The 26,977-nt window shown below is 41.3% G+C and overlaps 1 protein-coding gene across 1 annotated transcript; it reads right to left on the bottom strand.

Annotated features, from left to right (window-relative positions):
- Positions 1-6,649: 6,649 nt before the first annotated feature.
- LOC142659983 (transforming growth factor beta activator LRRC33-like) lies at positions 6,650-15,912 on the bottom strand. The gene is made up of 2 exons (XM_075836630.1): positions 15,877-15,912; positions 6,650-8,626 (listed from the first exon to the last, which is right to left on the bottom strand). Exons 1-2 carry the CDS (start codon positions 15,910-15,912, stop codon positions 6,650-6,652), a joined length of 2,013 nt encoding a protein of 670 aa, XP_075692745.1.
- Positions 15,913-26,977: the final 11,065 nt, after the last annotated feature.

Genomic DNA, 26,977 nt, shown 5'->3' with positions numbered 1-26,977 from the left:
ATTTTCATTCTGTGTCTAGAGCCCTTCCTCTGCCATGTCCGTAACAACCCAGATATTGCAGGTGTTATAGTCGGGGACATTCCGCACAAAGTGGCGGCATATGCTGATGACCTCTTTCGTGCTTCATCTCCCGCCCATGTATCCCAGTGCCCAACCTATTAGCAGAATTTAAAACATTTGCATCCCTCTCCAATTTCAAAATAAACTTTCAAAAGTCAGAAGCACTCAATGTATCCCTCCCAACCCACTTGGCAGCAGCCCTGGCGGATTCCTTCCCTTTCAGATGGGCTCCCAGCTCAATTAAATACCTAGGGATACAAACAAGCTCTCCCAACTCTACTCTTGTAATTACACACACCTCCTACGAACCATTAAGGGGGACCTCGACAGATGGTCTAAAGGGATCTTCACCTGGTTCGGTCGTTGTTCCATATTCAAGATGAACGTATTACCTTGCCTGTTGTACTTCTTTCAGGCACTCCCCATACAGTTGCCATGCCTATTCTTTAGCTTCCTCTCCTCCTTACTTATCAAATGTATTTGGTCCCGAAAACCGTCTCGCATTTCTCACACGACTTTAGCCCGCCCAAAGTTTGATGGAGTTCTGGGACAAGCCGATATCCATCTTTACTACCAGGGAGCGCATCTAGTTCACATTGTAGACTGGTGCAGACATGGTACAGATGTAGCCATCTTTAACTTGTTTCTGATAACTTGCTGCGGCGTGATATCACACAATAAAAGCCACTGAAAAGTCATTGAAAAAGTCAAGATAAGAGATCTAGCCATTGTTTATTTAATGCGTTAAAAGTCAAGGTAAAGACGGCTACATCTGTACTCTCAAACCTTGCGTTAAGCTAGAACAATTCTTCTCACCACAGCACCTATATGCCGCCCCATGGATCCTGAACCAACTTACAACACATATAAGTTCTCATCCGCTTATCGGACCCACACTACGTGTAGCGTCACTCACATTCAAACGCTGCAATATTTCCCCCTCCCCATCACCACTTTATCCCATACTGGACAACCACTCTTTTCCACCGGGATGTGAGCCAGGTCCCTTCAGCCAATGACGCACCACCCACGAGACCAAAGCCCTTCACTATATAGTTAACGACAGGTGGAAAACGTTATCACAACTAACTGAGAATACGGACTCTGGACACCTTCCTTATTGGCAAGCCTCCCAACTTATTCATTTTCTACTGTCTCTCCTTCTCTACCATTTCCCGCACTGCTACAGCATTCGAAAACGTATGCACTATGACGGGACACTTGCACCACACCCTCTCTTTAACGTATAACCTGCTGAATTCACCAGCAGAAGACTCACACCCTCCATATTTGTCCAAATGAGCGACAGACCTTAACCTAGGTTTTACATTAGACCACTGTAGTCGGGTTTACACCATGACACATCAATCCTCAATATCGAGTAGAATTCAGGAAGCAGGCTTTAAGATACTGACGAGACGGTAGAGAGTCCCCTCCAAACTCCACAGTTTTTACCCTGATGTCTCCCCCATAAGTTGGAGGTAGGTGACCTCTTGCATAGCTTTTGGAGCTGCCCCAGGCTGACTGCGTACTGGGACAATGTCTGGCACGTCACCTCCAAATTTACTAACTTCACACTCCCCAAGTCACCTGACTTTTTCTTGCTTCATCTGTGTGACATCCCTATCTCCACATACAAGAAATCAGTGGTACATCATACAGCAAACTATGCACTCAAGATTTAGTATATTCATCAGGGTTGTATTAGGATATTGTAGGGATGCTTTCCCTGGTCGCAATGTACTCATGGTAATGCTTTTAATATACATATATACAGAACTATTCAAAAGTTTGAACACCTTTTCATTCCATGGTTTTTCTTGTTTTTATTATTTTCTACATTGTAGATTCATATTGAAGACATGATAACTATGAAGGAACACATATGGAATTAAAGAAGCACTCCACTTTTTGCTTTTATTGCCCGCTCCATTTGTACGTTGGTGTTTCAATGGGATGCTGTGTGCAGAAATACTTACCGACCCCTGGATTATGTCATTTTCGGTTCCGGCGCTGCCCACGTGATCTTCACACTGACCTGTCTGTGATCACTGTGCTTTTCAGAAAACCGTAACTCAGGCTCAATGCGTCACATGCCCTGCAACGTCACCTTATGAGGCCGGACTGCGCGCAGAAGAGAGGGAGGGGTAACTAACGTTCTGGGGTTTTTTCCAGCGCTGCTTTCTGCAGCAGAAATTCCATCTGAAAAACGGCACCACAATGTGGTGCGGTTTTTTGGACAGAGGGTGCTGCGGGTTCCAAGTCGGATACGCTGCACAGTTTTCACGTAGAGTATCCGACCAGTGGGAACCCGGCCTAAATTACTTAATTTTATCAGGCCCCAGTGTTAGTCACAGCAGGAATGTTATTTGTTCTGCTTTCCTTTTAAGAGCATGCACGTCCTGTGATTGGGAGTTTCCAGCGAGGGCAATAAGGAAGCTAATAGGAATTCATTAAGCAGTCAAACAATGTGGTCTTGAATGAAACTATAATCTGACTGAAGGTCATGACTTCCCACAGTCCCCACAGAGATGCATGGGAAAGTTCTCAAAGTCCTAATAGTCAAAGAAAATGGCAACATTAAAGATCAGGATGGAATGTTAAGAATGTGTGGAAAAATATAACGTTTACATGAATAATAGGTTTCTCAGTTATTTATTTAATACATTTATGACTAATGATAATTTATCATTTCAGCCCAAAGCACATGGCAGTTTTCCTGCGTGACTAAGGGCCTGTTTACATCAGCGTTGGACTTCCGTTCATCGGTTCCGTTCAATCTTTCCGATGAACGGAATGCCAAACGGAAACCATAGCTTCCGCTTGCATTACTATTGTTTTCAATGGTAGTTCTTCCATTGGAGTTGGTTTCCATTTGTTTCCGCTCTGTAAAGTTTCAGTTTTTTTCGTGGAAAAAGGTCGAAAGGAACTGATGAACGAAAGCCCAATGTTGATGTGGACACAACATTGGTGAAGTTTTTTCAGGACACTATGGATTTTCTTACGGCTTCCTTCACACACAATTTTTTTTCTGCCATTTTAAACTGCATGAAAAAAAAGTTTTTTAAAATATTACAGCGTTTTTTGGATTATCAGAAATTTTTATTGACAAAGCTGGATTCCCAGTCGCAAGAAAAAGAAGCAAATAAAGTAAATGCAATGACCCGGCACAGGGGTCTAAGACACAAGCGTCAATTATTTTTGTTACATCTGTAACCTTTTATACAGCTGCAAAACACGGATCCGCAAAACACAGACCGATGGCTTCTGTGTGCGGTCTGTATTTTTTCGGACCAATGATGGAGAAAAACTAGATTAAGAGAAAAAAAAGAAAAAGAAAACAGTAAGGGTATGTGCACACGTATTGTTTTCAGGCGTATTTCAGGTCGTTTATGCCTCGTGAAAATGCATAAAACAACGGAAGCAGAATGCCTGCAAACATCTGCCCATTGATTTCAATGGGAAATACAGCGTTCTGTTCTGACGGGGCGTTTTTTTACGCAGCCGTTTTTAAAAATGGCCTCGTAAAAAAACTCCAGCAAAAAATAAGTGAATGTCACTAATTGAGCCGTTTTTGAGCTGTTTTTCATTGACTCTATAGAAAAACAGCTCCAAAAACGGCCGTGAAAAACGCCACCAAAAGCGCGAGTGGCTTAAAAAATGTCTGATTTTCAGATGTTTTTGCGTTTGCGTGTGCACATACCCTAACATTGAAGAGTTTCTATCTGACTATCAATAGTCAAAACAATACCCACATAAATATATTGAGTCAGAGGGGTAACAGAAAGGGCAAGTTGAAAGCCCGGGGTAGTTGTGTGGTCCAGCCAGAGCTTCCAAATTGCATCAAATTGACCTCTGGAGTCATTCCTGGTGGTCTTAATCCATTCAGCATAATTAAGTTTATTCGCTGCTGGACTACCTGAAAGCATAAATTACTGGACCTCCATTTTGCTGCTATGTAAATTCGAGTTACAGCGTTTTTTTTATGGGATCCTTGTATTATTTTGTACATGCTTTTTTTTCTGGCGTTTTTAAAATCCTATAGGAAAAAAAAATAAAACACACACATGCTGCATGCTACACCATTGGCCACAAAAATGGAACAAAAAGACAACCAGCAAAAACGCAGTGCACATAGTGCTTTTTAAATTTCACGAAAGACTTTATTGTAACATCTGGCTGCACAAAAAATCATATGCCCTAATAGATAAGTAAATGCTGAACTATTTAAAACTGTTATGTGTTTACTCAAGTTCCCTTTGTCTAATATCATATTTTGATTATTTATCAGAAACCAATGAGTTTAACAGATATCATATCATAAGGGAGATCCAGTGATGAAAGCTACTTTCATAACACTTTACTTATATATGTCACAATTGTAGAATCTAGAAATAAGTCATCTTTCCATTTTTTTTCTTTTATTTTTTTACTGCTTTTTAGGCTTCGCTCATACTGTGTTCATACGTCGTTCACATTTGTAAAGTAACACAGATTGCACCGAACTGTATACCAAGACTTTTATACCAATTTATTCTTAGAGTGAATTCACACGTAGTGTAAATACTGAAGATTTTCCGCAACGGATTTTGTTGCAGAAAATCTGCAGCATAATGATGGGTATAGCAGTGTATACACCGTATATTATCTCTGCACAGTGCACTGAAACACCTTACCCATGTCAGGGACAACACTGTCTGGCGTCACACCAGACAGTGTTGTCCCTGACATGAGTAAGGTGTTTCAGTGCACTGGGCAGAGATAATATACGGTGTATACACTGCTATACCCATCATTGAACCAGCCTTGAAAAAGGCTGCATTGAGCAGCTGAAACGTTGTACCTTTTTCACTGATGGGTGAATAAATTTATTCTATTTTGACCTGTGGAGTGCTGCCTCTCTTTCTATATTTTGGGACAATAAACCTGTCTTCTCCCGATGCTACACAGTGCAGGCGATAAGAGCTGCTGCTGGTCATACAAGACCATGAAGCAGAGCTGAGAGGGTATAGTCCCAACATGGGTAACATTGCTTTTTATTGGGGGGATGTGATGTGAGGAGGCTCAGGGCAGCAGCAGCCTGACACAGACATCACATAGTGACACAGACATCACATACTCACTGTGTCAGAAGTCTTCTGCTGCTGCTGCTTGTCGCCTCCACTGCATTCAAACCTCCCGCTGCCTTCATGACGTCTTCCCTCCTTGTCTCCTCCACACATGCTGTCACGCCGCTGTGGAGGAGGAGGAGCAGCGGGCCTTTATGGTTTTACTGTGATGCAAAGAACGGGTCCTCGGCTCCGTGATGGGACCTGTTCCTTTCATCAAAGTGACATCATAAGGGCCTGTGAGCAGATTAATTCCAGCAGTGGAGCGCGGGCCCCCATTTTTTCAAATTTATGACCGGGCCCCTGATGGCAGTACCTCCAGTACTGCCCTGATGGCGGCCATGGACACATTGATTGCAAGCATTGAATTTTTACTGAGTTGGAGATGCAAGAATTAAGTACAAGATTTTCGTTTTTATTTATTTTTAAACATGGGATCTCAAGATACAAACAAGTAGCAATCAAAATCACACCTTTAACATGTCCTTAGGTCTCTTAGAATTCCTATGACTGGAGTTACCACAAAGGTTCTACTCTGTCAGACTGTGGTTCCAAAGGAAATAATTCTGAGGGTCCACCCTCCACCTCTACAGAACATGCACACGTCCACTAGTAACTGCTTTGTTACCATTGCATATACAGAATATATCATCGGTAAGGTTATAACCAAACTAATTGGCTCCAAAGTCAGCTCCAAATGGGGTTGTCTTCTGCTGGACTTGGCTTATTATTATGTCAGAGCCTGGGCTTACCAGAGGATCTCTAGTACTCTCATGAGCCAGTTTTAGCCTTTTTTTACTAGTATTACAGAAATATAGGGCCATCCTTTAGTGAAAAGGCCCTTGTTTTGGGTCAAGTAGGTGGAGTAGTGGAAGACAGGATCTTGAGTCTACTGCGGTCAGGCAATTTGGAGAGAGGAAAGGTTTTACACCCACTGCTCCACTTACTTGATAAATACTTTTAAAAGGAACTATGAAGTGCTAGAGATATATTCATGAATTTATATATATTAAAATAGGTTTTATACTAATCTAAAAAAAAACTGCTAGAAAGACTGGAAACAGGGCAGGGTGAACCTTTCTATTATATTTCCTCCTAATTTTTCCTCTGAGTAGAGATTTTGATAGATGCAGGGCCCTGTGTGACAGATGTTGTGTATAATGCTGACAACACACATTAAAGTTGGCCGAACCTGCTGATTTAGATAGTCAACGATTCTATGTGTATTGGGGCAGCACAATGTTTGCTGTTGAGGAAAAGAAGGATTGGGCAAGTTGGATTTCAACAGGCCTGATCCTTTGTTCACACAGGAGATCAGTGCTGCTAGAAATGTCGGACATTGCTTCAAATCCCATATTCCCTCAATTTACACGTTTATGGGGAAGTCGAGAGAGATAGTATTCAACCAGCAGCTATCCTGTTACCCTCTGGTCTAGAATGCGCAGGTGCCTAAAATGTAAAATTACATTTAAATAATTTTTTTAACATGTTCCTTTACTACTGACAGTAAAACATACTTGCTTTCCCTGAGATTTCATTGTCTGAATTGGTCTATGAATTTCAGATGCTACCTTGTTATTAAAAAAAAATCTTGAAAGACAAATTTTTGGACTACCTATTGTAAGAATACAAAATATTGAGAAAAGGAGAAATACTATTAAAATGATAATGCCAATTTTAAGGAAATTTTTTTTTGTGTGGCGATAGCAGTATTGGCTCTGGATATTAGTTTTATTGATAGGGACGCTCATGTTACTATCTGCATAGATACAGTGTGTGCTTTCCAGATCTGGAATATTGATTTTAGAAACTAATAAAGAATCCAACCAGCTAAGAAAGCAGCAGTCAAACGAGTTGCCACTGATAAACATATGTCTCAGACAGTCCGTCCAGGCAAGTACCGTGCTTTCATTCAGAAGACGCAGAGCATTATTCTGCAGATCCAGCCTCTCCATTGCAGAACAGTGTAGGTTGGCTGGAATCACAGTAAGTCTATTACTGGACAAATCCAATGTTTTCAACCACTTTAAACAGGGGAGGTTCGTCTGTGAATCATTCATCCAGTTTCTTTTGAGTGACATTATTTGTAGTGACTGCTGAACCTCTGTTAGAGCGCCTTCATGAATGTTTAACCCTATATTGTCTGACAGATCCAGAGAATATAAACGTGTGTGGAGAAATACATTGGGTGGAAGGTGCTTAATGCTGTTGTTTTGCAAATTCAAATAATAAAGACGATGCGCACCGGAGAATGTAGTGCAGACATTATTTCTTAACTTGTCTGTTTCTTTAGAAGAGCAAAACTTAATGTCATTATTTTTTAGATTAATTTGCTCAATTTCAGGCAGCAAATCAAACAACCCTTGTGGGATGTAACTAATTGAATTTCCGTGAATATCTAGCACCCTCATAGTCCGGAGAGCTGTAATTCGATTTTTTTTGTCCTGATGTGACATGTCATGGTAGGAAACATCTATCATGTTATTTAGACAGTTCTCAGCAATGTTTAAATTTTGTAGTGAGCTGACATAGGATAGAAATAGCCAAGGAAATAAGCTCAGTTGGTTGTAACTAAGATCCAAATCCATAATATTTGTTAAATGTGAAATTATGTTATCCGTTGCACTGGGAAGGTCAAGATCAGCAATAATTTCATACCAAAGGGACTCCTTCAAGTTTTCTTCTGTTTCATTTGATAAAGGGAACAACTCAACAATATTATTTCCGGAGAGATTGAGATGTTGTACCATGTTGATTTTGGGCAGAATTGGAAAGCTCACCAGGCTATTTTGGCTTAGGTCTAGGGTCCTTAGTTGGTAGAATTTATGAGAATTCTGACTAAGAAAGAACTTAACGGAATTTGAACTAAGGTTCAGCATATGTAGCTGAGGAAGATCAAAGCTTGAAATACAACCTATGGCATTGAAAGCAAGGTTTAGAACTCTTAGATAATGCAATGAGTCGAATGTACCTCTCTCTATCTCTTCTATGCAGTTGTGGGAGAGGTCCAACTCTGTCAGCCATGGAAACCCTTCAAGCATTCCAGAGAACAGGATTGCAATTGTGTTCCATGACAAATTCAGATTTACTAGTGAAGGAATGTTTGACAAATAGCAGTGCACCATATCACTATCCAAGTTATTATTTGCAAGATTTAATCTTTTTAGACTTTTCAAACTGTCAAAAACTCCTTTGTTAGATAAAAAATGCTTGTGCAATCTATTTGAGGCAAGATTAAGAGACTGAAGTCGGAACAAAGAATCCAGTGCTCCATTTTCAATGGTTTCCAGGTGATTATGTTCAATGTTGAAATTCTCAAGCTTGTACAGATTTAAAATAGATATATTTGTTAGTTCCTGAATGAGGTTATGAGATAGATCTAGTGTCTTAAGACTTTCTGGCAGGCTCCCTGGCACAGAGCGCATGGCAAGATATTGGCATTTCAATTCTGCCAGATCCTAAGAAGAAAAAAAACAACTTTAGAATTAGAACCATATTTCACATAAATCAAGGCCTTTAGAAAATTGAGGATTACCAACTATGACTCAAATGGTGCAGATAAATAGCCTTGACATAAGAAGTAAAACAACCTATTTCCAAAGAAAGGTGGCAGCATCATGTCATGCTGTCTTGGCTAACCATTTATTCTTACACTTAGCAAGCTTTACTGACTCATAACCTATCTATACACCCCACAGAAATATACAGGTAATGTACGTAGATGTTTATAGACACTGAGGAAGATCTACTTAGACTGGCGTTGGATACACCGGTTTGAAACTAAAATACGTTGGAAATATCACTGGAGTTTACTCAGGCCCTTATCCTATCCTTAATAACTTAATCACTCGCTCACTTCTGAATAAATAATTTTCTAAGACTTTACTTTTATTAAATATACATTAAAATTATTTTGCTATAACTAAGCATCCAAATCCACCCAAAGAACTGGTTTGTAGTACTGGGCTGCTTTTAGCTGTGTATCAAGATTTATATAGTGCACATCAATAATAAGACATCAGCTAAAATCCCTGCTGTTCCTATACTAATAGTAGCATCCAAACGGATGCATTAACGTCTGGACACGTTTCGCCTGTGTCATGCCCATGGCTGTGGGCCGTCAGGCTCACTAAACTCCTGATGCCCGCAGCCATGCATCTGTGAGAGCTGGTCCCCATCTCCTCCTCAGGAGACGCCAGCGCTCACTTACGCTTCTCCAGGCCGCGCACCTGAATTCAAGTACAAAATTAGCCCATGAGTACACTGGACTATAAGAGGGGCCCAGCCCCTTCCTGCATTGCCTGAGCCTTGTTGTCATTATCCTAGTCTGTCTATGCAAATGGTCTCCTAAGTGTTTTCCAGTTCCCAGTGTTTCCCGCTCCTGCTACCTGTATAACGTGCTAGCCGGGTCAAGTGCCGTGTTGAGCTGAAGTCGTGCTGTGCTGCATACCATGCCTGTCCTGCTACACCATGCCTGGTGCCTGCCTGCTGCCTAGTCCTCTGTCACCTGTTGTTTGCCCTTAATGTCGAACCGTAAGCAGTAGCGATTAGAAACTATGATAATATTGATGGCTTCAACTATGGGGCTAGGACTAAGGAAATAATCCTATATGTGGATAATATTCTAATTTTTCTTGGAGATAAGGATAACTCATTACTATGGAAGTACTATTGAAGCCTTAACCTGTTACAGCTCCTCCTTAGGAATTCAGGTGAACTATGAGAAGTCCTGTTAATTACCTCTGGACCTTCTCCTCCAGTTAATTCCTCATTCAATACTTTTTTTAACTTGAGTATAAATCCATTGTTACAATTTTTTTGTGAAAAACAAAAACTTTGGTCGAAACTAAATTTGGATGTGGGAGGGCGAAAAGCATTAATCAAAATGGTTCTCCTACCACAAATATTGTATGTTTATATTAATTCCCCAATTATAATTAATCAGAGTATCCATAATAGTTTTGAAAAAAATATTTTGTGATATCATATGGAGAAATAGGGACTATAGGGAATAGAGTTCCTTTTCCGAAAAACTATTTTAACACTTCTCAACGGAATTATTCGAGGGGTTGGGACTGTAGTAAGGCCTGGAATCCAGTAAATTTTTTATGCCAGATAATGAGAGATGAATCTAACATCTTACATGGTTTAAAGCAGGGGTCTCAAACTCGGCCGTGTAAGTGGACCACATATAGAAATAATGTGTAGTCGACGGGCCGCATTTCGTTCAAATTTAATACAATAAAAATTATTGTTAATCATTTAGTTATTTGAACTACTATAACAATACTACATTACTTATTTTAACAATCCAGTTTTCCAGTTTAAGTATCGCTAAATGCAGTCCGGCGGCTCAGTTGGCAGAATTTGGCAGACACACGAATGTCAAGATTGGGCAGCCACAGAGCCCTCGGTAGGTAATACCACAGTGCCTTCTGTAGATACTGCCACACACCCACCCATAGATAATGCCACAGTTCCCTCTGTAGATAATGCCACAGTGCCCTTTGTAGAAACTGCCACATACCCACCCGTAGATAATGCCACAGTGCCCTTTGTAGATAATGCCACAGTGCCCTCTGTAGATAATGCCACAGTGCCCTCTGTAGATGCCACCCCCTAGATAATGCCACAGTGCCCTCTGTAAATACTGCCACAGTGCCCTTTGTAGATACTGCCACACACACCAGTTGTAGATAGTGCCACACATACACCCCCACCCCCCCAGTAGATAGCTCCTTTGGGGCTCCCTCTAGGCGTGAAATAGCCAGCCAGAGGGTTGCCAACGCTTTGGCCGGGGATTCCTCTGCTGGAGGAGCCAATGACATCACTGTCCATAGACAGTGACATCAGGGGATCCTCCTGGACCGGAATGTGATGTCAGGGGCAATCCCAGAGCCGATGTCCCAGAGCAGAGCACTAGTATAGTCTCTGCTCCGAAGCTCTGGGGAAGCCCCTGACATAAGAGTCCATATATGGACAGTGATGTCAGGGGCTTGCCCAGAGCTGTAGTCCCGGAGCAGAACCGCTTCTAGCACTCTGCCTGGGATCCCAGCTCTGCTCCTGACATCACTGTCTATATATGGACAGTGATGTCAGGGGCAACCCCAGAGCTGGAGTCCCGGGCAGAGTGCTAGTAGTCCATATATGGACAGTGATGTCAGAGGATTCCACAGAGTCCCGGAGCAGAGCCTATGCTAGCGGTTCTGTGTCCCGAGGGCTGGAGATGACAGCCTCAGGGGCCGCTTGAGACCCCTGGTTTAGAGGAAGCAAGATTAAAAGACAACTTATGTGCAACTATATATTTGATCCAATATGTTTGGAATCTATTTAAGAAAAAACATGACAATTATTCATATAGTATTTACTCAACGATAAGGTGTAAGAATTAAATCCCAGAATGTCAAAAACTTACTGGTATTGATGAATGCCATTCCAAATGCATCATATTATTATCTCAATTGTATATTGGAAATTCTTTTAATCTTTTGAACAACTTAAAGTAGAATTTAAATTTAAAATAATTTTATAATAAATATTTGCAATTGAGTTCGGCAATATTTAAACAAAACGTAAAATATTTTTTTTCAAGTCATTTAATAATGTAAACATAATCTTTAAAAATGAAAATCATGGGGGGATTTCAAAATGTAATAATTATCTTATTCAATTAAGTATAAATGAAAATATTCTAGAACTGAAAAGAAAATAGGAAAATGAATCTGGTCCCATTTATGATGATGAATGGTTAAGGATATTGAGGATGTCCTACTCTTTATCTCCAATAGATTCTTATTCTCAAATCTATTTCTGCTATATCGAGCTATACTTTCTCCTACGGTACTGGTGAAATTTGGACCTAGAGTTTCTTTTCTGTGTCCTAAATGATAAATTTAACTAAACACAATGATTTCTTTACCGCGCAATTGCCCAAAATTAAGACGTTACGTGCCTTGTGTTATTCAGAAGATTAAACAAGTCTCTAACAGATGTATGCTATTTGATATCAAATTCTGTATTCTTTGTTATAATTTTACCCATAGTGAAAGCAGTAACGTTGTACTGGGTATATATATATATATATATATATATATATATATATATATATATATATATATATATACATACATAATATACTGTATATATAGATCATTATTAGCAGCAAGAAAGACATTTTTGCAATTTTGGATCTCTCACAAGACATCAAGTCACAATGGTTGAATCGTTTGGGCATAATTGCTTCTAATTAAAAAATTTATTTTGCCTCTTTCAATAACATGGACAAATTTGTAGCCATATGGAGCCCAAGGTTAGCCATTTTTAATAATACAGCTGTGCCAGGGTTGGGGAGGGTATACAGGATAGAGTCAAATATAAATTTATGTGATTTATCTTTTATTTTTTTGGAATGTTCTAAGAATAAAGATTGTGAAATAAAGCAAATATATAGAAGAATTAATAATAGTAATCTTTAAATGATCATTCTGGTGAACTAACTATAACTATAGGTTACAGAGGTTGTGGTTGCACCAAGGCCCTGTCCTATCCCATATAAGGAAAATAGTACTATAAATGGTGTGTGATAATTAGGGGCCACACTGTTACAGATTTTGGGGTCCAGGAGCTTCAACTACGCCTCTGATTTAAACCATTGCTCAATTTAATTGTGCTATGGTGTTATATTTCTTATGGACTTTTTCAGTCCTTGGTGAATTGTGTTTCCCTATGTGTGTTATATAAATTACATTTATGTATTTGAACTTTAAATTTATTTTAAAACAATACACAGGGCAAACTATATGGCATGTTCCCTTTTTATTGGAGAGAAAGTTGCATTGTCATTCATGTGAAGTATCACATTTTTACACATTTCCTTTTTGAAAAGAAAAAAATTACCACATCTTTAAATAGCCATAAAGTGATGACTGAAAGTGGCATTATATATACCCTATAATATAGAGATACGGTATTTTCCCTGATTTGTTCTCATTTTTATAAAATTTCAGAACTCCCAAAATGTACTCATCACATGAGCATTTCCTAACGGCTTACACACACATAACTGTAATGTGGGTCCATGTGTTAGCTGTATATTTAGTGGCAGGAGTGGATGCCACGATGTGCAATCAGGAAAGCTGCCCCCCCCAATTCATAATACAGATTACACATGATGGGATCTGATCCCGTTCTCGCAGATTACAGCTGTGTGCATGAGCCCTTACATACATATAAAAACCTGCACTAGCTTAGTATGGAACTGTGGATCTGCTTCGTTGTGTTACGTCAATGGGAACATCACTATTACCGCATTATTGCGGAGTATAGTTATTGGGCATACAATACTGTGTGCAAATTACTTTGGCATTTGGATTTTATGCCTTTACTACTGTTGCAATACTGTGAGTAATGATTATTTAACTTTTTGTTTTACTATGATCTGCTGAATATGCTATTTTCTAATAATTAAGTCCTATCCTCTGCAGTCTTCTCTCATTCACAATTTAGTTGTTGACAATTAGGGATATAATCACATGCATTTAGAACAGGGTCCTTGAAATACCTATATCCCTAGACTCACAAATAGCATGTCTAATAACTTCATTTGTGTTTACTATAGTTGTCTTAGGTTGCCATACACAGAATGCAGGTGAGTTGTATAACATGCCCTTCAACAGAGCCAGATTGAGACTATGTTCACACTAGGCAGATTAGCTGCAGATTTTTCCTCTAAATTTGTGAAAAATTAGCAGAGAAAAAGTGCATAAATTAAGCTGTAGTGCGGATTTTTAATCCACAACATGTCAATTTATGAAGCGGAACAACATATATAACAATTCCATGATATATACATATGATCAGGATCACTCTTTTTACAAGTAGTACTAGTGACCCTGATTCCAAAAATGTATCACTTGTCAATGATCAGTAGTTTTTCTAAAAATAGCTTTTTCTCATGCAGCTCATATTCATGAAGTGCGGCTAGCCCCACACACTGGTCGTTGATTGACAGCTTTCTCCCTATACTGTGCATAGGGAGAATGCTGCCAATCAGCGGCTGGTGTGCAGGGCTAACCCCAGCTCATGAATATCAATGACTATGTAGCGCTATGTAGTCCTCGATATTCATGAGCTGTGGCGAGCTTTATCCCTATGCATAGTATGGAGAGAAAGCGGTCAATCAGCGAGCGGTGGATGGGGCTAGCTGTAGCTCATTAATTTTTATAAGAACTACTGATCATTGATAAGTAAGCGATACAGGGTCTCTGACATTACTTTATGTTGCCCCGGTAACAGATTCCCTTCAAAGTTGTCAAGGGAGTGATCCTGATCATATGTATAGATCATAAAATTGATATTTATGTAATTTCCTATTAGATCATCAAAGGTAAAAAAAAAAAAAAAAAAAATATTGTATCTTAAAATGCTCTATGGTTTAATCAGTGGCGTATATAGAAAACAGGAGGCCCCATAGCAAAGGTAAAAATTAGGATCCTTTTAGTTTCTGCTTGCTACCGCCATTTTACTATCCACATGCAACAGAATGTCCTGGTGTGCCCTCAACTTCCTTGCTTACAAACATTGCAGCACCTGTGGAGGCGATATCGCTGTGTAGGTTCTTATCATGTATTAAAATGAGGTGGAGACCAATCTGGAATGGGTCCTCTCTTTTCAGGGCCCCCAAAGCAGCTAAATGAATGTCTCAATGGAACGTACAGTCTTGATTTCAATACAATGGGGCAGATGTACTAATGCATTCTAAGTTTTAGACAGTGTAAAATTAGACCAGGCAGTCAGAAGATGCACCAAATTTATCACAGTGGTGAATGCTGTAAGATAAATTTGGCGCAGCTTACTTGACCTGCTAGACACTTTCGACAGAATTGCGATAACATTTTGTGAAAGTTTTTTTTCACACGATGGCACATCTTTAAGGCGTTGTCCACTTTCTAAAAACAGATGACCAATCCACCGGATAGGTCATCAGTATATGATCGGTGCGTGTCTGACATCTGGACCCCGCATCGATCCACAACTCCGGCTGCCTCTGGGCATCGGATGTTTCGAACGGGATGCAGTACTTGGAGCCGGAAGCAGAAGGCTCTGACCACTGCATAGCGGCCGTTCGATGAAACTGCAGCTCTGCTCCTATTCACTTGAATAGGAGCAGTACTGCAATACTGCAGCTCGGCCGCTATTCTTTGACCAGAGTCATCTGCTTCCGGCAACATCGTCCGGCACCCAGAAGCAGCCAGATTGCCGGATCGGTGTGGGGACGGGTGTCGGACACGAATCGATCATATACTGATGTCCTATCCGGTGGATAGGTCATCAGTTTTCAGAAAGTGGACATCCCCTTTAAGCGATGCCTCTTTTCAGTTAGGCCACAACCCTTTTAGGGAACACTTTGAAAAAGTGTCTAGTGAGGCGCAAACATTTGGTCTAACAAGAATTGTGTCAAACTGTACCAAAATACAACAGATTTTGATTCAATTTACGACTTATTTGAGCTACAGACACATTAGTACATCAGCCTTACTGTCTTCTAACAGAGCTCCTAACAGAATAGGTAATAAGGCTATTTACTTTCAGATACTATACTGTACTTAAAAAAAAATATAATATTAAAAATTATTACTTGTATTAAGTCATAGCTGTCAAATAGGTAGTGCCCCACTTAATGCCAATATTCTCAATTGTGAATACATACCTGAAAACATGTTTCGGCAGGATCAGTACTAGCCATTTCCCAACATAGGACAGTAAGAGAAATGTAGATCATCCATAAACCACATTTCAGTGTCTCTCCTTCTGCAGCACTCGTGAAGACCATTATTCCGTTTGCATGATGGACTCTCTTCTTTTCTGTTTATGACTATTTGTTAGAGGAAGGAAACATTTTTTTTTTAAGCATCAGGAGTGAGAAGATAATTACTATTTGTTCTTGTCAAGGAAATAACTTTTTCTTTTCTGCTGAAGGATTTATACTTAGGAACAACACGTTTTAACCCTTTCAGGACCAAGGGTCATCGATGCCTCAATGACCAGGCCTAAATTTAAAGTTTTGGCATACATTCTTTTAAACTGTCATAACCAGGGGCGTAACTAGGAAAGACTGGGCCCCATAGCAAACTTTTGACTGGGGCCCCCCCTCCACTGGGTGTCACACAACCCCCCCTTTTGATAACGCCATACAGCCCCCCTGTAGATAACGCCATACCGCCCCCTTTGTAGATATCTACAGAGGGGCTGTATGGCGCTATCTACAGAGGGGGCTATATGGCGTTATCTACGGGGGGCTGTATGGCGTTCCCTAAAGGGGGGACTGTATGGCGTTCCCTACAGGGGGACTGTATGGCGTTCCCTACAGGGGGGGACTGTATGGCGTTCCTTACAGGGGGGACTGTATGGCGTTCCCTACAGGGGGGGACTGTATGGCGTTCCCTACAGGGGGGACTGTATGGCGTCCCCTACAGGGGGGGACTGTATGGCATTCCCTACAGGGGGGGACTGTATGGCGTTCCCTACAGGGGGGGACTGTATGGCGCTATCTACAGGGGGGGGCTGTATGGCGCTATCTACAGGGGGGACTGTATGGCATTGCCTACAGGGAGTCTGTATGGCGTTCCCTACAGGGGGGGTCTGTAGGGAACGCCATACAGCCCCCCCTGTAGGGAACACCATACAGCCCTCCCCTGTAGGGAACGCCATACAGCCCCCCCTGTAGGGAATGCCATACAGCCCCCCCCCCCCTGTAGGGAACGCCATACAGCGTCCCCCCTGTAGGGAACGCCATACAGCGTCCCCTCCCCTGTAGGGAACGCCATACAGCCCCCCCCCCTTGTAGGGAACGCCATACAGCCCCCCCCCTGTAGGGAACGCCATACAGCGTCCCCCCTCCCAAAAAAATGCGACCTACAGTGTGTCCTAATAAAAGACATGTATCCCCTATCCACAGGATAGGGGATACATGTGTGATCGCTGGCAGCGATAGGGAGAACGGGGGACTGAAAGTCCCCTGAAGTTCTCCATGACTAACCTCTGACATCCGGGGTCTGTGTCGGCAGCTCACTAAAAATGAAAGGAGCGCAGGTCACGCATGCGCACAAGCGGGACCGGCGCTCCATTCATTTCTCCGGAGCTGCCGACACAGACCCCGGAAGTCCGAGGTTTGTGATGGGGAACTTCAGGGGACTTTCAGTCCCCCGTTCTCCCTATCGTTGCCAGTGATCACACATGTATCCCCTATCCTGTGGATAGGGGATACATGTCTTTTGTTTACTGGCAGAGCGGGGAGATACCTCCCTGCTCTGCCGTACTGTTCAGTGGCGTCCCGCTGTAGCAGCCATAGCGGCTGCTAGCGGAGCCTCCGGCCATGGTGGGGGCCCGTGCCGGCGGGTGACACGGGCCCCCTCATGCCGCGGGCCCCGTAGCAGCCGCTACTGCTGCTACGGCGGTAGTTACGCCACTGGTCATAACTTCTGAACTACTTCGGATAACTTAACCATTTTTTAGGGTTTTTTCGCAACAAATCACACTTTCAAAAAATAAATATTTTTACTACATATGCAACACATATTTTATATTACAACGAAACAATTGATCAAAAAAGTGCCAGATTTAGTGTGATTTATTAAATTACACTAAATAGTTAATGTATGACTTAATTAGCTAACAATTTATGATCACGCTAACTAACCTACTATTCCTGCCTATTATAACCTATAATAGTTTGTAAATGTATATGTATTTATATGTGTGTGTACGTCTATCTATATGTGTGTGTGTGTGTGTGTGTGTGTGTGTGCACGCATATATATATATATATATATATATGTGTGTATGTGTGTGTGTGTATATATATATATATATATATATATATATATATACTGTATATACACAGACACTTGTATGTAATGCTTTTATTTACAAACTTTTCAGAGATCACCATGATTGGTTAACCCCTTCCCGACATTTGCTGTATGGGTACGTCATGGAAAGCCATGACTTCCCGCATTTTGCCGTACCCATACGCCAAATGTTCAGAAGCTGAGCCGGTGCGATCATCATCGGATCTCAGCTGTATCTTACAGCTGACATCCGACTGTAACGGCGGGGACCGAAATTAGCTTCGATCCCCGCCGTTAACCCCTTAAGTGCAGCGCTCAAACGCGAGTGCTGCACTTAAGGTGTTTGCAGCTCATCGGAACCCCAGCAATGAAATTGCCGGGGTTCCGGTGGCTGCAATGGCAACCGGAGGCCTAATACTGGCCTCCCGGTCTGCCTAGCATGGAAACCGGTTAAGATCCGCCCGGCGGCGGAGCCTGATCGGCTTTCGTAGCTGCCGGCAAGATGGCGCCGGGTCAGGAGCTGATCCGGCGTCATCAGCGATGGAATTCAGCTGTATGTTACAGCTGACATCCACCTGTAATGGCAGGAACCGGAGCTAGCTCCGATCCCTGCCATTAACCCCTTCGATGCAGCAATCGAAAGCGATTGCTGCATCGTAGCGGTTACTAGCAGATCGCCAGCCCTGACAGGCAATCAGGACTGGCGACTGCTGCTATGGCAACAGGAGACACAATGGTCTCCTGCTCTGCCATTACGGAAGCTGATTAGGCCCCGCCGGGAGGCGAAGCCTAATCGGCTTGCTGTCAGTGAATAACTGACAGATCTAATACATTGCACTACGTAGGTAGTGCAATGTATTAGAAAAAAATAAATCTGACAGCTGGACCTTCAAGTCCCCTAGGGGGACTTGAGAAAAAGTGTAAAAAAAGTATAAAAAAGTGTAAAAAAAAGTGAAAACAATAAAAGTTTTAAAACAATAAAAGTTTCAAGTAATAAAATAAAACACAATCCCCCTTTTACTCTTATCAAGTCCTTTATTATTGAAAAAAAATAATAAACCGTACGTATTTGGTATCGCCGCGACCGTAATGACCTGAGGTATCAAGATATTATATTATTTATTGCACACGGTGAACAGCATAAAAAAAAAGCGTAAAAAACTATACCAGAGTTTCTGTTTTTTGGTCACTTTGTCCTATGAATATAGGAATAAAAAGTGATCAAAAAGTCGCACGTTTTCCAAAAATGGTACCTATAAAAACTATAGCTCGTCTCACAAAAAACAAGCCCTCATATAGCTCCGTCGACAAAAAAATGAAAAAGTTATGGTTCTCACAACTTGGCGACAGAAAAAATACATTATTTTTACAAAAGTAGTTTTATTGTGGAAAAAAGTTGTAAAACATAAAAAAGTCCTATAAATTAGGTATCGCCGGAATCGTACTGAGCCGCAGAATAAAGGTAACATGTAATTTATAACGCATGGTGAACGCTGTATAAAAAAACCTAAATAAAACTATGCCAGAATTGTGTTTTTTTGTTTACCTGGCCTCCCAAAAAATAGGATAAAAGGTGATCATAAAGTCGCATGTACCCCAAAACGATACCAATAATAACTACAGCTCATCCCGCAAAAAACAGCCCTCATACCACTACGTCTATGAAAAAATAAAATTAGTTAAGGCTCCATTAAGTCAGAAAATAAAAAATATGCAGTTGTACTGCCAGAGGGGAACATTTCTTCTGTTTCAAGAGGCGATTTATCAAGGACCTAAAATTAGGGAACCAGGAAAGGGAGGGCCCAAACATATCCGCTGGTAGCGACGGTGCCCATATTATACCAGGACAACACTTTCCCAGCAAAATTCCCAAAACTGCAAAAGGTGCGGAGTGTGGACCAAAAGGGGGATAAGAAAGGACGCCATTTATCAGTGCAACATCGGCCTGTGCAGAAAGGATTGCTTCACAGCGTAACACACATCTATGGATCATTTTATTGTTTTTTTACCCCATTATCATCCCACCTGACTGTGCCCCTTATATACTCCGCCCGGCTTACATGTACCCCCACATTATAAACGGAAACACCAGCAATACTCAAACAAAACTACTACCAAGCAAAATCCGCTCTCCAAAAGCCAAATGGCGTTCCCTCCCATCTGAACCCTACAGCGTGCCCAAACAGCAGTTTCCTTCCACATATATGGCACCGCCATACCCGGGAGAACCCTTTTACCAATTTTTGTGGTGTGTGTGTCCAGCGTCATAAGCTGGGCATGACATATTTGCCACTGAAATGGCATATCTAGGGAAAAATATAAATTTTTCATTTGCACCATCCGCAGTGCATTCATTTATGGAAAAGAACTGTGGAGTGAAATACTCACTACACCCCTTAACAAATGCCTTGAGGGGTGTAGCTTCGAAATGGGGTCACTTCTCAGGGGTTTCTTTTTATTATTTCACATCTGAGCCTCTGCAGTTGTGAACCAATACTTTGTAAATCGCCAAATTAGGCCTCAATTTTACATGGTGCTCTTTCACTCCTGAGCCTGGTCGAATGTCCAGGCAAAAGATTAGTGCCCCACGTAGGGTGTTTCTAAAACCAGGAAACCCAGCATAATAATTGGAGAGCTGTCTTGTTATGGTGGTACAAGCCGGGCACCACATATTGGCATATCTATGGAAAAAAAATCCCATTTTAACTCTGCAACATCGAGTTCACACTAATTTCTACAAAACACCTGCAGGGTTAAAATGCTTACTACACCCCTAGGAAAATGCATTGAGGGGTGTAGTTTCCAAAATTGGGCCACTTCTGGGGGAATTCCACTGTTTTGGGCCCACAAGCACCCAGAAACCAATCCAGCAACATCTATGCAAAGGATCTGCCAGGCACAGCTTCAGGGTTAACGCCCATAGATAATCAGTCTGCACCTGCTTCTATGTCTGTGAGACTGACTCCATGTTCCACCACTCAGGGTGGCAGGCTTAGGAGTGGGAGAACCTATCCCAGCCTGGCCAGACGGAGCTAGCTCCCGCCCTCTGTCTATTTATACCTGCCTTTCCTGTTCCTCCTTTGCTTGTGATTCGTCTCGTTTGGTTTCCTGGCCCTGCTGAAGCTTCTTGTACCTTTGTCCTTGCTTCATATTGACCCCGGCTTGCTGACTACTCTCCTGCTCTGCGTTTGGTACCTCGTACTCTCCTGGTTTGACTCGGCTTGTTCACTTCTCTTGTTGCTCACGGTGTTGCCGTTGGCAACTGCCCCTTTCTCCCCCTAGCTCTGTGTACCCTGTTCTGTTTGTCTGTCGTGCACTTATTGAGCGTAGGGACCGTCGCCCAGTTGTACCCCGTCGCCTAGGGCGGGTCGTTGCAAGTAGGCAGGGAATGAGTGGTGGGTAGATTAGGGCTCACTTGTCTGTCGCCCCACCCCCGTCATTACAATCTGCACTCCAAATGGCGGTCCTCCCCTTCTGAGCCCTGCCGTTTGCTCAAACAGCAGTTTATGACCACATATGGGGTATTGCCGTACTCGGGAGAAATTGCTTTACAAATGTTGGGTTCTTTTTTTCCTTTATTTGTTGAGAAAATGAAAAAAAATTGCACTAAAGCTACATCTTATTGAAGAAAAAGGACTGTTTTTATTTTCACTGCCCAATTCTAATAAATTCTATGAAGCATCTGTGAGGTCAAAATGCTTACTACACCCCTAGATGAATTCCTCAAGAGGTGTAGTTTCCTAAATGGAGTCCCTTTTTGGGCGTTTTCATTGTTTTGTCCCCTCAGGGGCTTTGCAAATGTGACCTGGCCTCCGCAAACCCTTCCTGCTAAATGTGATCTCAAAAAGCCAAATAGTGCTCCTTCCCTTCTAAGCCCTGCCGTGTGTCCAAACAGCCGTTTATGACCACATGTGGGGTATTTTTTTACTCAGGAGAAATTGCTTTACAAATTTTGTGGTGCTTTTTCTCCTTCAGTCCTTGTGGAAATGAGAAAAAATTAGCTAAACCTATATTTTCTTTGAAAAAATGTAGATTTTTATTTTCAGGGCCTACTTCCAATAATTTCTGCAAAAAAACTGTGGGGTCAAATCGCTCACTATACCCCTAGATAATTTCCTGAATGGGTGTAATCTCCAAAATGGGGTCACTTGTGGGGGGGTTTCCACTGTTTTGTTCCCTCAGGGGCTTCGTAAATGTGACATGGCCTCCGCAAACCATTCCTGCTAAATGTGAACTCCAAAAGCCAAATGGCACTCCATCCCTTCTAAGCCCTGCCGTGTGTCCAAACATCCATTTATTACCACATGTAGGGTATTGTTTTACTCGGGAGAAATTGCTTTACAAATTTTACAGTGCTTTTTCTCCTTCAGTCCTTGTGGAAATGAGAAAGAATTAGCTAAACCTACATTTTCTTTGAAAAAATTTAGATTATCATTTTCACAGCCTACTTCCAATAATTTATGCAAAAAACCTGTGGGGTCAAAACACTCACTATACCCCTAGATCATTTCCTCAATGGGTGTAGTTTCCAAAATGCGGTCACTTGTGGGGGTTTTCCACTGTTTTGTCCCCTCAGGGGCTTTGTAAATGTGACATGGCCTCTGCAAACCATTCCTGCTAAATGTGAACTCCAAAAGCCAAATGGCACTCTTTCACTTCTAAGCCCTGCCGTGTGTACAAACATCCGTTTATTACCACATGTGGGGTATTGTTTTACTCGGGAGAAATTGCTTTACAAATTTTACAGTGCTTTTTCTCCTTCAGTCCTTGTGGAAATGAGAAAAAATTAGCTAAACCTACATTTTCTTTGAAAAAATTTAGATTATCATTTTCACAACTTACTTCCAATAATTTATGCAAAAAACCTGTGGGGTCAAAACACTCACTATACCCCTAGATAATTTCCTCAATGGGTGAAGTTTCCGAAATGGGGTCACTTGTGGGGGGGTTTCCACTGTTTTGTCCCCTCAGGGGCTTTGTAAATGTGACATGGCCTCTCAAACCATTCCTGCTAAATTTGAGCTCCAAAAGCCAAATGGCGCTCTTTCCCTTCTAAGCCCTGCCGTGTGTCCAAATATCCGTTTATTACCACATGTGGGGTATTGTTTTACTCGGGAGAAATTGCTTTACAAATTTTGCGGTGCTTTTTCTCCTTTAGTCCTTGTGGAAATGAGAAAAAAAATCGCTAAACCTACATTTTCTTTGAAAAAATGTCGATTTTAATTTTCACGGCCTACTTCCAATAATTTCTGTAAAAAACCTGTGCGGTCAAAATGCTCACTACACTCCTAGATAATTTCCTTGAGGTGTGTAGTTTCCCAGATGGGGTCTTTTTTGGGGGATTTTTACTGTTTTGGCACTGCAAGAGCCCTTCAAACCTGACATGGTGCCTAAAATATATTCTAACAAAAATAAGGCCCCAAAATCCCCTAGGTGTTCCTTTGCTTCTGAGGCCGGTGCTTCATTCCAGTAGCACGCTACGGCCACATGTGGGATATTTCCTAAAACTGCAGAAACTGGGCAACAAATACTGAGTTGCATTTCTCTGGCAAAACCTTCTGTGTTATAAAAAAAATTGTATTAAAAATTTATTTCTTCATAAAAATATGAAATTTGTAAATTTCACCTCTACTTTGGGGTGACTTTTTGGGGGTTTCTAATATATAAGGCCCTCAAAGCCACTTCACAACTGAACTGGCCCCTGTAAAAATAGCCTTTTGAAATTTTCTTGAAAATGTGAGAAATTGCTGCTAAAGTTCTAAGCCTTGTGATGTCATAGAAAAATAAAAAGATGTTCAAAAAACGATGCCAATCTAAAGTAGACATATGGGGGATGTTAATTAGCAACATTTTGTGTGGTATAACTGCCTGTCTTACAAGCAGATACATTTAAATTGAGAAAAATGCAAACTTTTGCAATTTTTCACGAATTTTTGGTGTTTTTCACAATTAAATACTGAACATATCGAGCAAATTTTGCCAGTAACTTAAAGTGCAATGTGTCACGAGAAAACAATCTCAGAATCGCTTGGATAGGTGAAAGCATTCCAGAGTTATTACCACATAAAGTGACACATGTCAGATTTGAAAAATGAGGCTTCGTCAGGAAGGTCAAAAGTGGCTAAAGAGGGAAGGGGTTAATCATGGTGATCACATGCTCTGTTGCCGAACCAATCGGTTCGGCTATCAGAGAACAGGCTACTGGGAAGCTGGTGACACTGACACCGCCGGCGTCGGAGCGATCTCCCCAGCGCTATGCCGGCAGATGCAGAGGTCTGTAGATTTACGCCCTGGCTGCACAGGGTATATGCGGATAGGACGTGAATCTACAGATTGTCAGCATGAAAGGGTTAAATAGCAGAAGAAGAAAATGTTAAAACTAACATAAAAATTCATAATAAAAACAAAATAAACATGGCGTCATTGGACACTAAGTCAGCTGAATTGAAAGCTTGAACTGTAACTTCTCGATGTTTAACCCCTTAGTGACCACCAAACTCCTTTTCACGGTGGTCACTAAGGGGCCTTAGGCTAGGCCGTCGCCTTTTCACGGTGGCCCAGTCTAAGCCCTGCATGGGTGTCCCATGCAGGCTGGGGTTGGGGCTCGGCTGTCCAATGACAGCCGGGCTCCTGCTCCAACGACCGTGATCGAAGTTTACTTTGATCGCGGCCATTTACCCTGTTAAATGACGTGGTCAATAGCAACCGTGGCATTTCGTGCAATTTCGGGCGTCCGATGGGGTGTCATGGCAGCCGGGGGCCTGATAAAAGCCCCCAGGTCTGCCCTGAGTCTATGCCTATTCGGACGTGCCAGAGGCATGTCCTAATAGATTGCCTGTCAGGTTTACACTGACAGGCAATAATGCTTTGGTTTATTAAGTATACCAAAGCATTATAGCAGCGATCTAAAGATCACATAGTAAAGTCCCCTAGTGGGACTAAAAGAATAAGTAGTAAATGTGAAATAAAAATTAATAATAAAAATTGCAGTAAAAAAATAAATAAAATTATTTGTTTCCATAAAAAGTTATTTTAATTAGTAAAAGTGTAAAAAATAAATAAAAGTACACATATATGGTATCGCCACAACCTTAATGTCTCAAACAATAAAGATAATATGTCATTTCAACCACAAGGTGAACACTGTATAAAAGAAACGCAAAAAACAATGGCGAAATTGCAATTTTTTTTCCATTGCCCCCCAAACAAGTCATAATAAAAGTTAATCAATAAGTCCCATGTACCCCAAAATAGTACCAATCAAAACTACGTCTTGTCCCGCAAATAACAAACCCAAAAAATCACTACATAGACATAAAAAAAAAAAAATTACGTCTCTTGGAAAGCGACGATGCAAAAACAAATAATTTTAGTTCAAGTGTTTTTATTGTGCAAAAGTCGTAAAACGTAAAAAACCTATACATATGTGGTAAAGTCGTAATTGTACCAACCCAAAGAATAAAGGTAATGTGTTATTTACGTCGCACAGTGAACGGCGACAATTTTAAACATATAGAACAATGGCGGAATTTCTGTTTTTTTTTCTATTCTCCCAAAAAAAGTTAATAAAATGTAATCAAAAAATGATTTGTACCCCAAAATTGTGCCATTAAAAAGTACAACTAATCCCACAAAAAAACAAGTCCTCATACAGCTATGTCAACAGAAAAATAAAAAAGTTATAGCTCATTGAATGCTATAGAAAAACGAAAATAAATAAATAAATTGCTTGGTCATTAGGGCCTAAAATAGGCTGGCCACTAAGGGGTTAATAAGTCACACTCTACATATCCAATAATTAGCATTGTAACTGGTTAAAATAGCATTACTATGGTATTATTAAAACATCAAAAGTGTTGTCTGATGAATTGTCATTTTCTCTTTTGAAAAAGACTCAGGAAGATGATACATTGTTGTGGGTCTCCAAATTAAAGAGCATCTGTCAGCGTTTCTTGAGTTATAATAAATGTTATATTAAAATCTCGGAATTAATTATATGAGGTCTCACTTTTTAATTGTCCTAAGCTGTTTTGTTTTTTTAGGAAATTTTACTTAGGAACGAATGAGACTAAGGGGTTTTAGTGATGGCTTCGACCAATCACTTTGATTGTTGCACAGTAGTAAATGTGGGGTCACATGAAAGTACAATCAGCTGTCTGCTTTTAAAAGAAACTTGTAAGTTTTAAATTCTAAATTTGGTAGAACCCATAATACCTAATAGATTATCTGTCAGTGTATCACTGAAAGGCAATCATGCTTTTATAATAGTAATGTACACCATAAAAATATAAACATTTGGTATTGCCACAATCGTAACAAACCATAGAAAAATGTAATATATTTAAACCGCACAGTGACAAAGCAATGGGGGATTTGCTGTTTTCCCATTTCCCCTCGCCCATTTTTTATAAAGGCTAATCACTTTGGGGGCGGAGCTTGCTGCGCTGAGCGATGGTAGTGTGATCCCGGAGCTCTACCTCACACTCGTCGAAACCAGCGGATAACACCGACAATTTGCCGTCAAATATGGGGAAAACAGGGAAGGACAAGACCAAGGACACTCTGGGGACCCCGAGACCTCCTAAATCACTGCCGGAGATGGAGAAATTCTTTAAGAAAAGAGGGGCTTCTCCGGGGAGGAGATCCAAGATGGCGCCGGACAGAGCACACGAGGATCAAGGAGCAGAGGACTCAGACAGCTCGTATGCTCCGTCGGAGTGTGCAGGAGAAGCGGATGCCGATCCTATCTCAAAGGCTTACCTGAGGGAGACCCTGATGCAGGCTCTCACACCAGTGGTGAGTGAACTCAGAGAAATAAAAACGGATTTGCAACACATAGGTCACAGGGTCCTGGCGCTGGAGGAGTCACAGGCAGCAGTTATGGATCAACAGGCTACCCAGCATACGACCGCAAAAGAGCATACTAACCACCTGAATGCCTTATACTTACATATGGAGGAC

The sequence above is a fragment of the Rhinoderma darwinii genome, chromosome 8, assembly GCF_050947455.1.
Source record: "Rhinoderma darwinii isolate aRhiDar2 chromosome 8, aRhiDar2.hap1, whole genome shotgun sequence".
Lineage (NCBI taxonomy): Eukaryota > Metazoa > Chordata > Amphibia > Anura > Rhinodermatidae > Rhinoderma > Rhinoderma darwinii.
Note: the sequence above shows the minus strand (reverse complement) of the source record. Positions and strands in the feature narration are given on the sequence as shown.

Bases quoted from the DNA above. Each gene is read 5' to 3' on its own strand.
- LOC142659983 (XM_075836630.1), bottom strand. From the start codon at position 15,912: ATGGCTAGTACTGATCCTGCCGAAACATGTTTTCAG. The intron at 8,627-15,876 runs GTATGTATTCAC...TTTTCTTCTTAG, and splicing joins CTGCCGAAACATGTTTTCAG to GATCTGGCAGAATTGAAATG.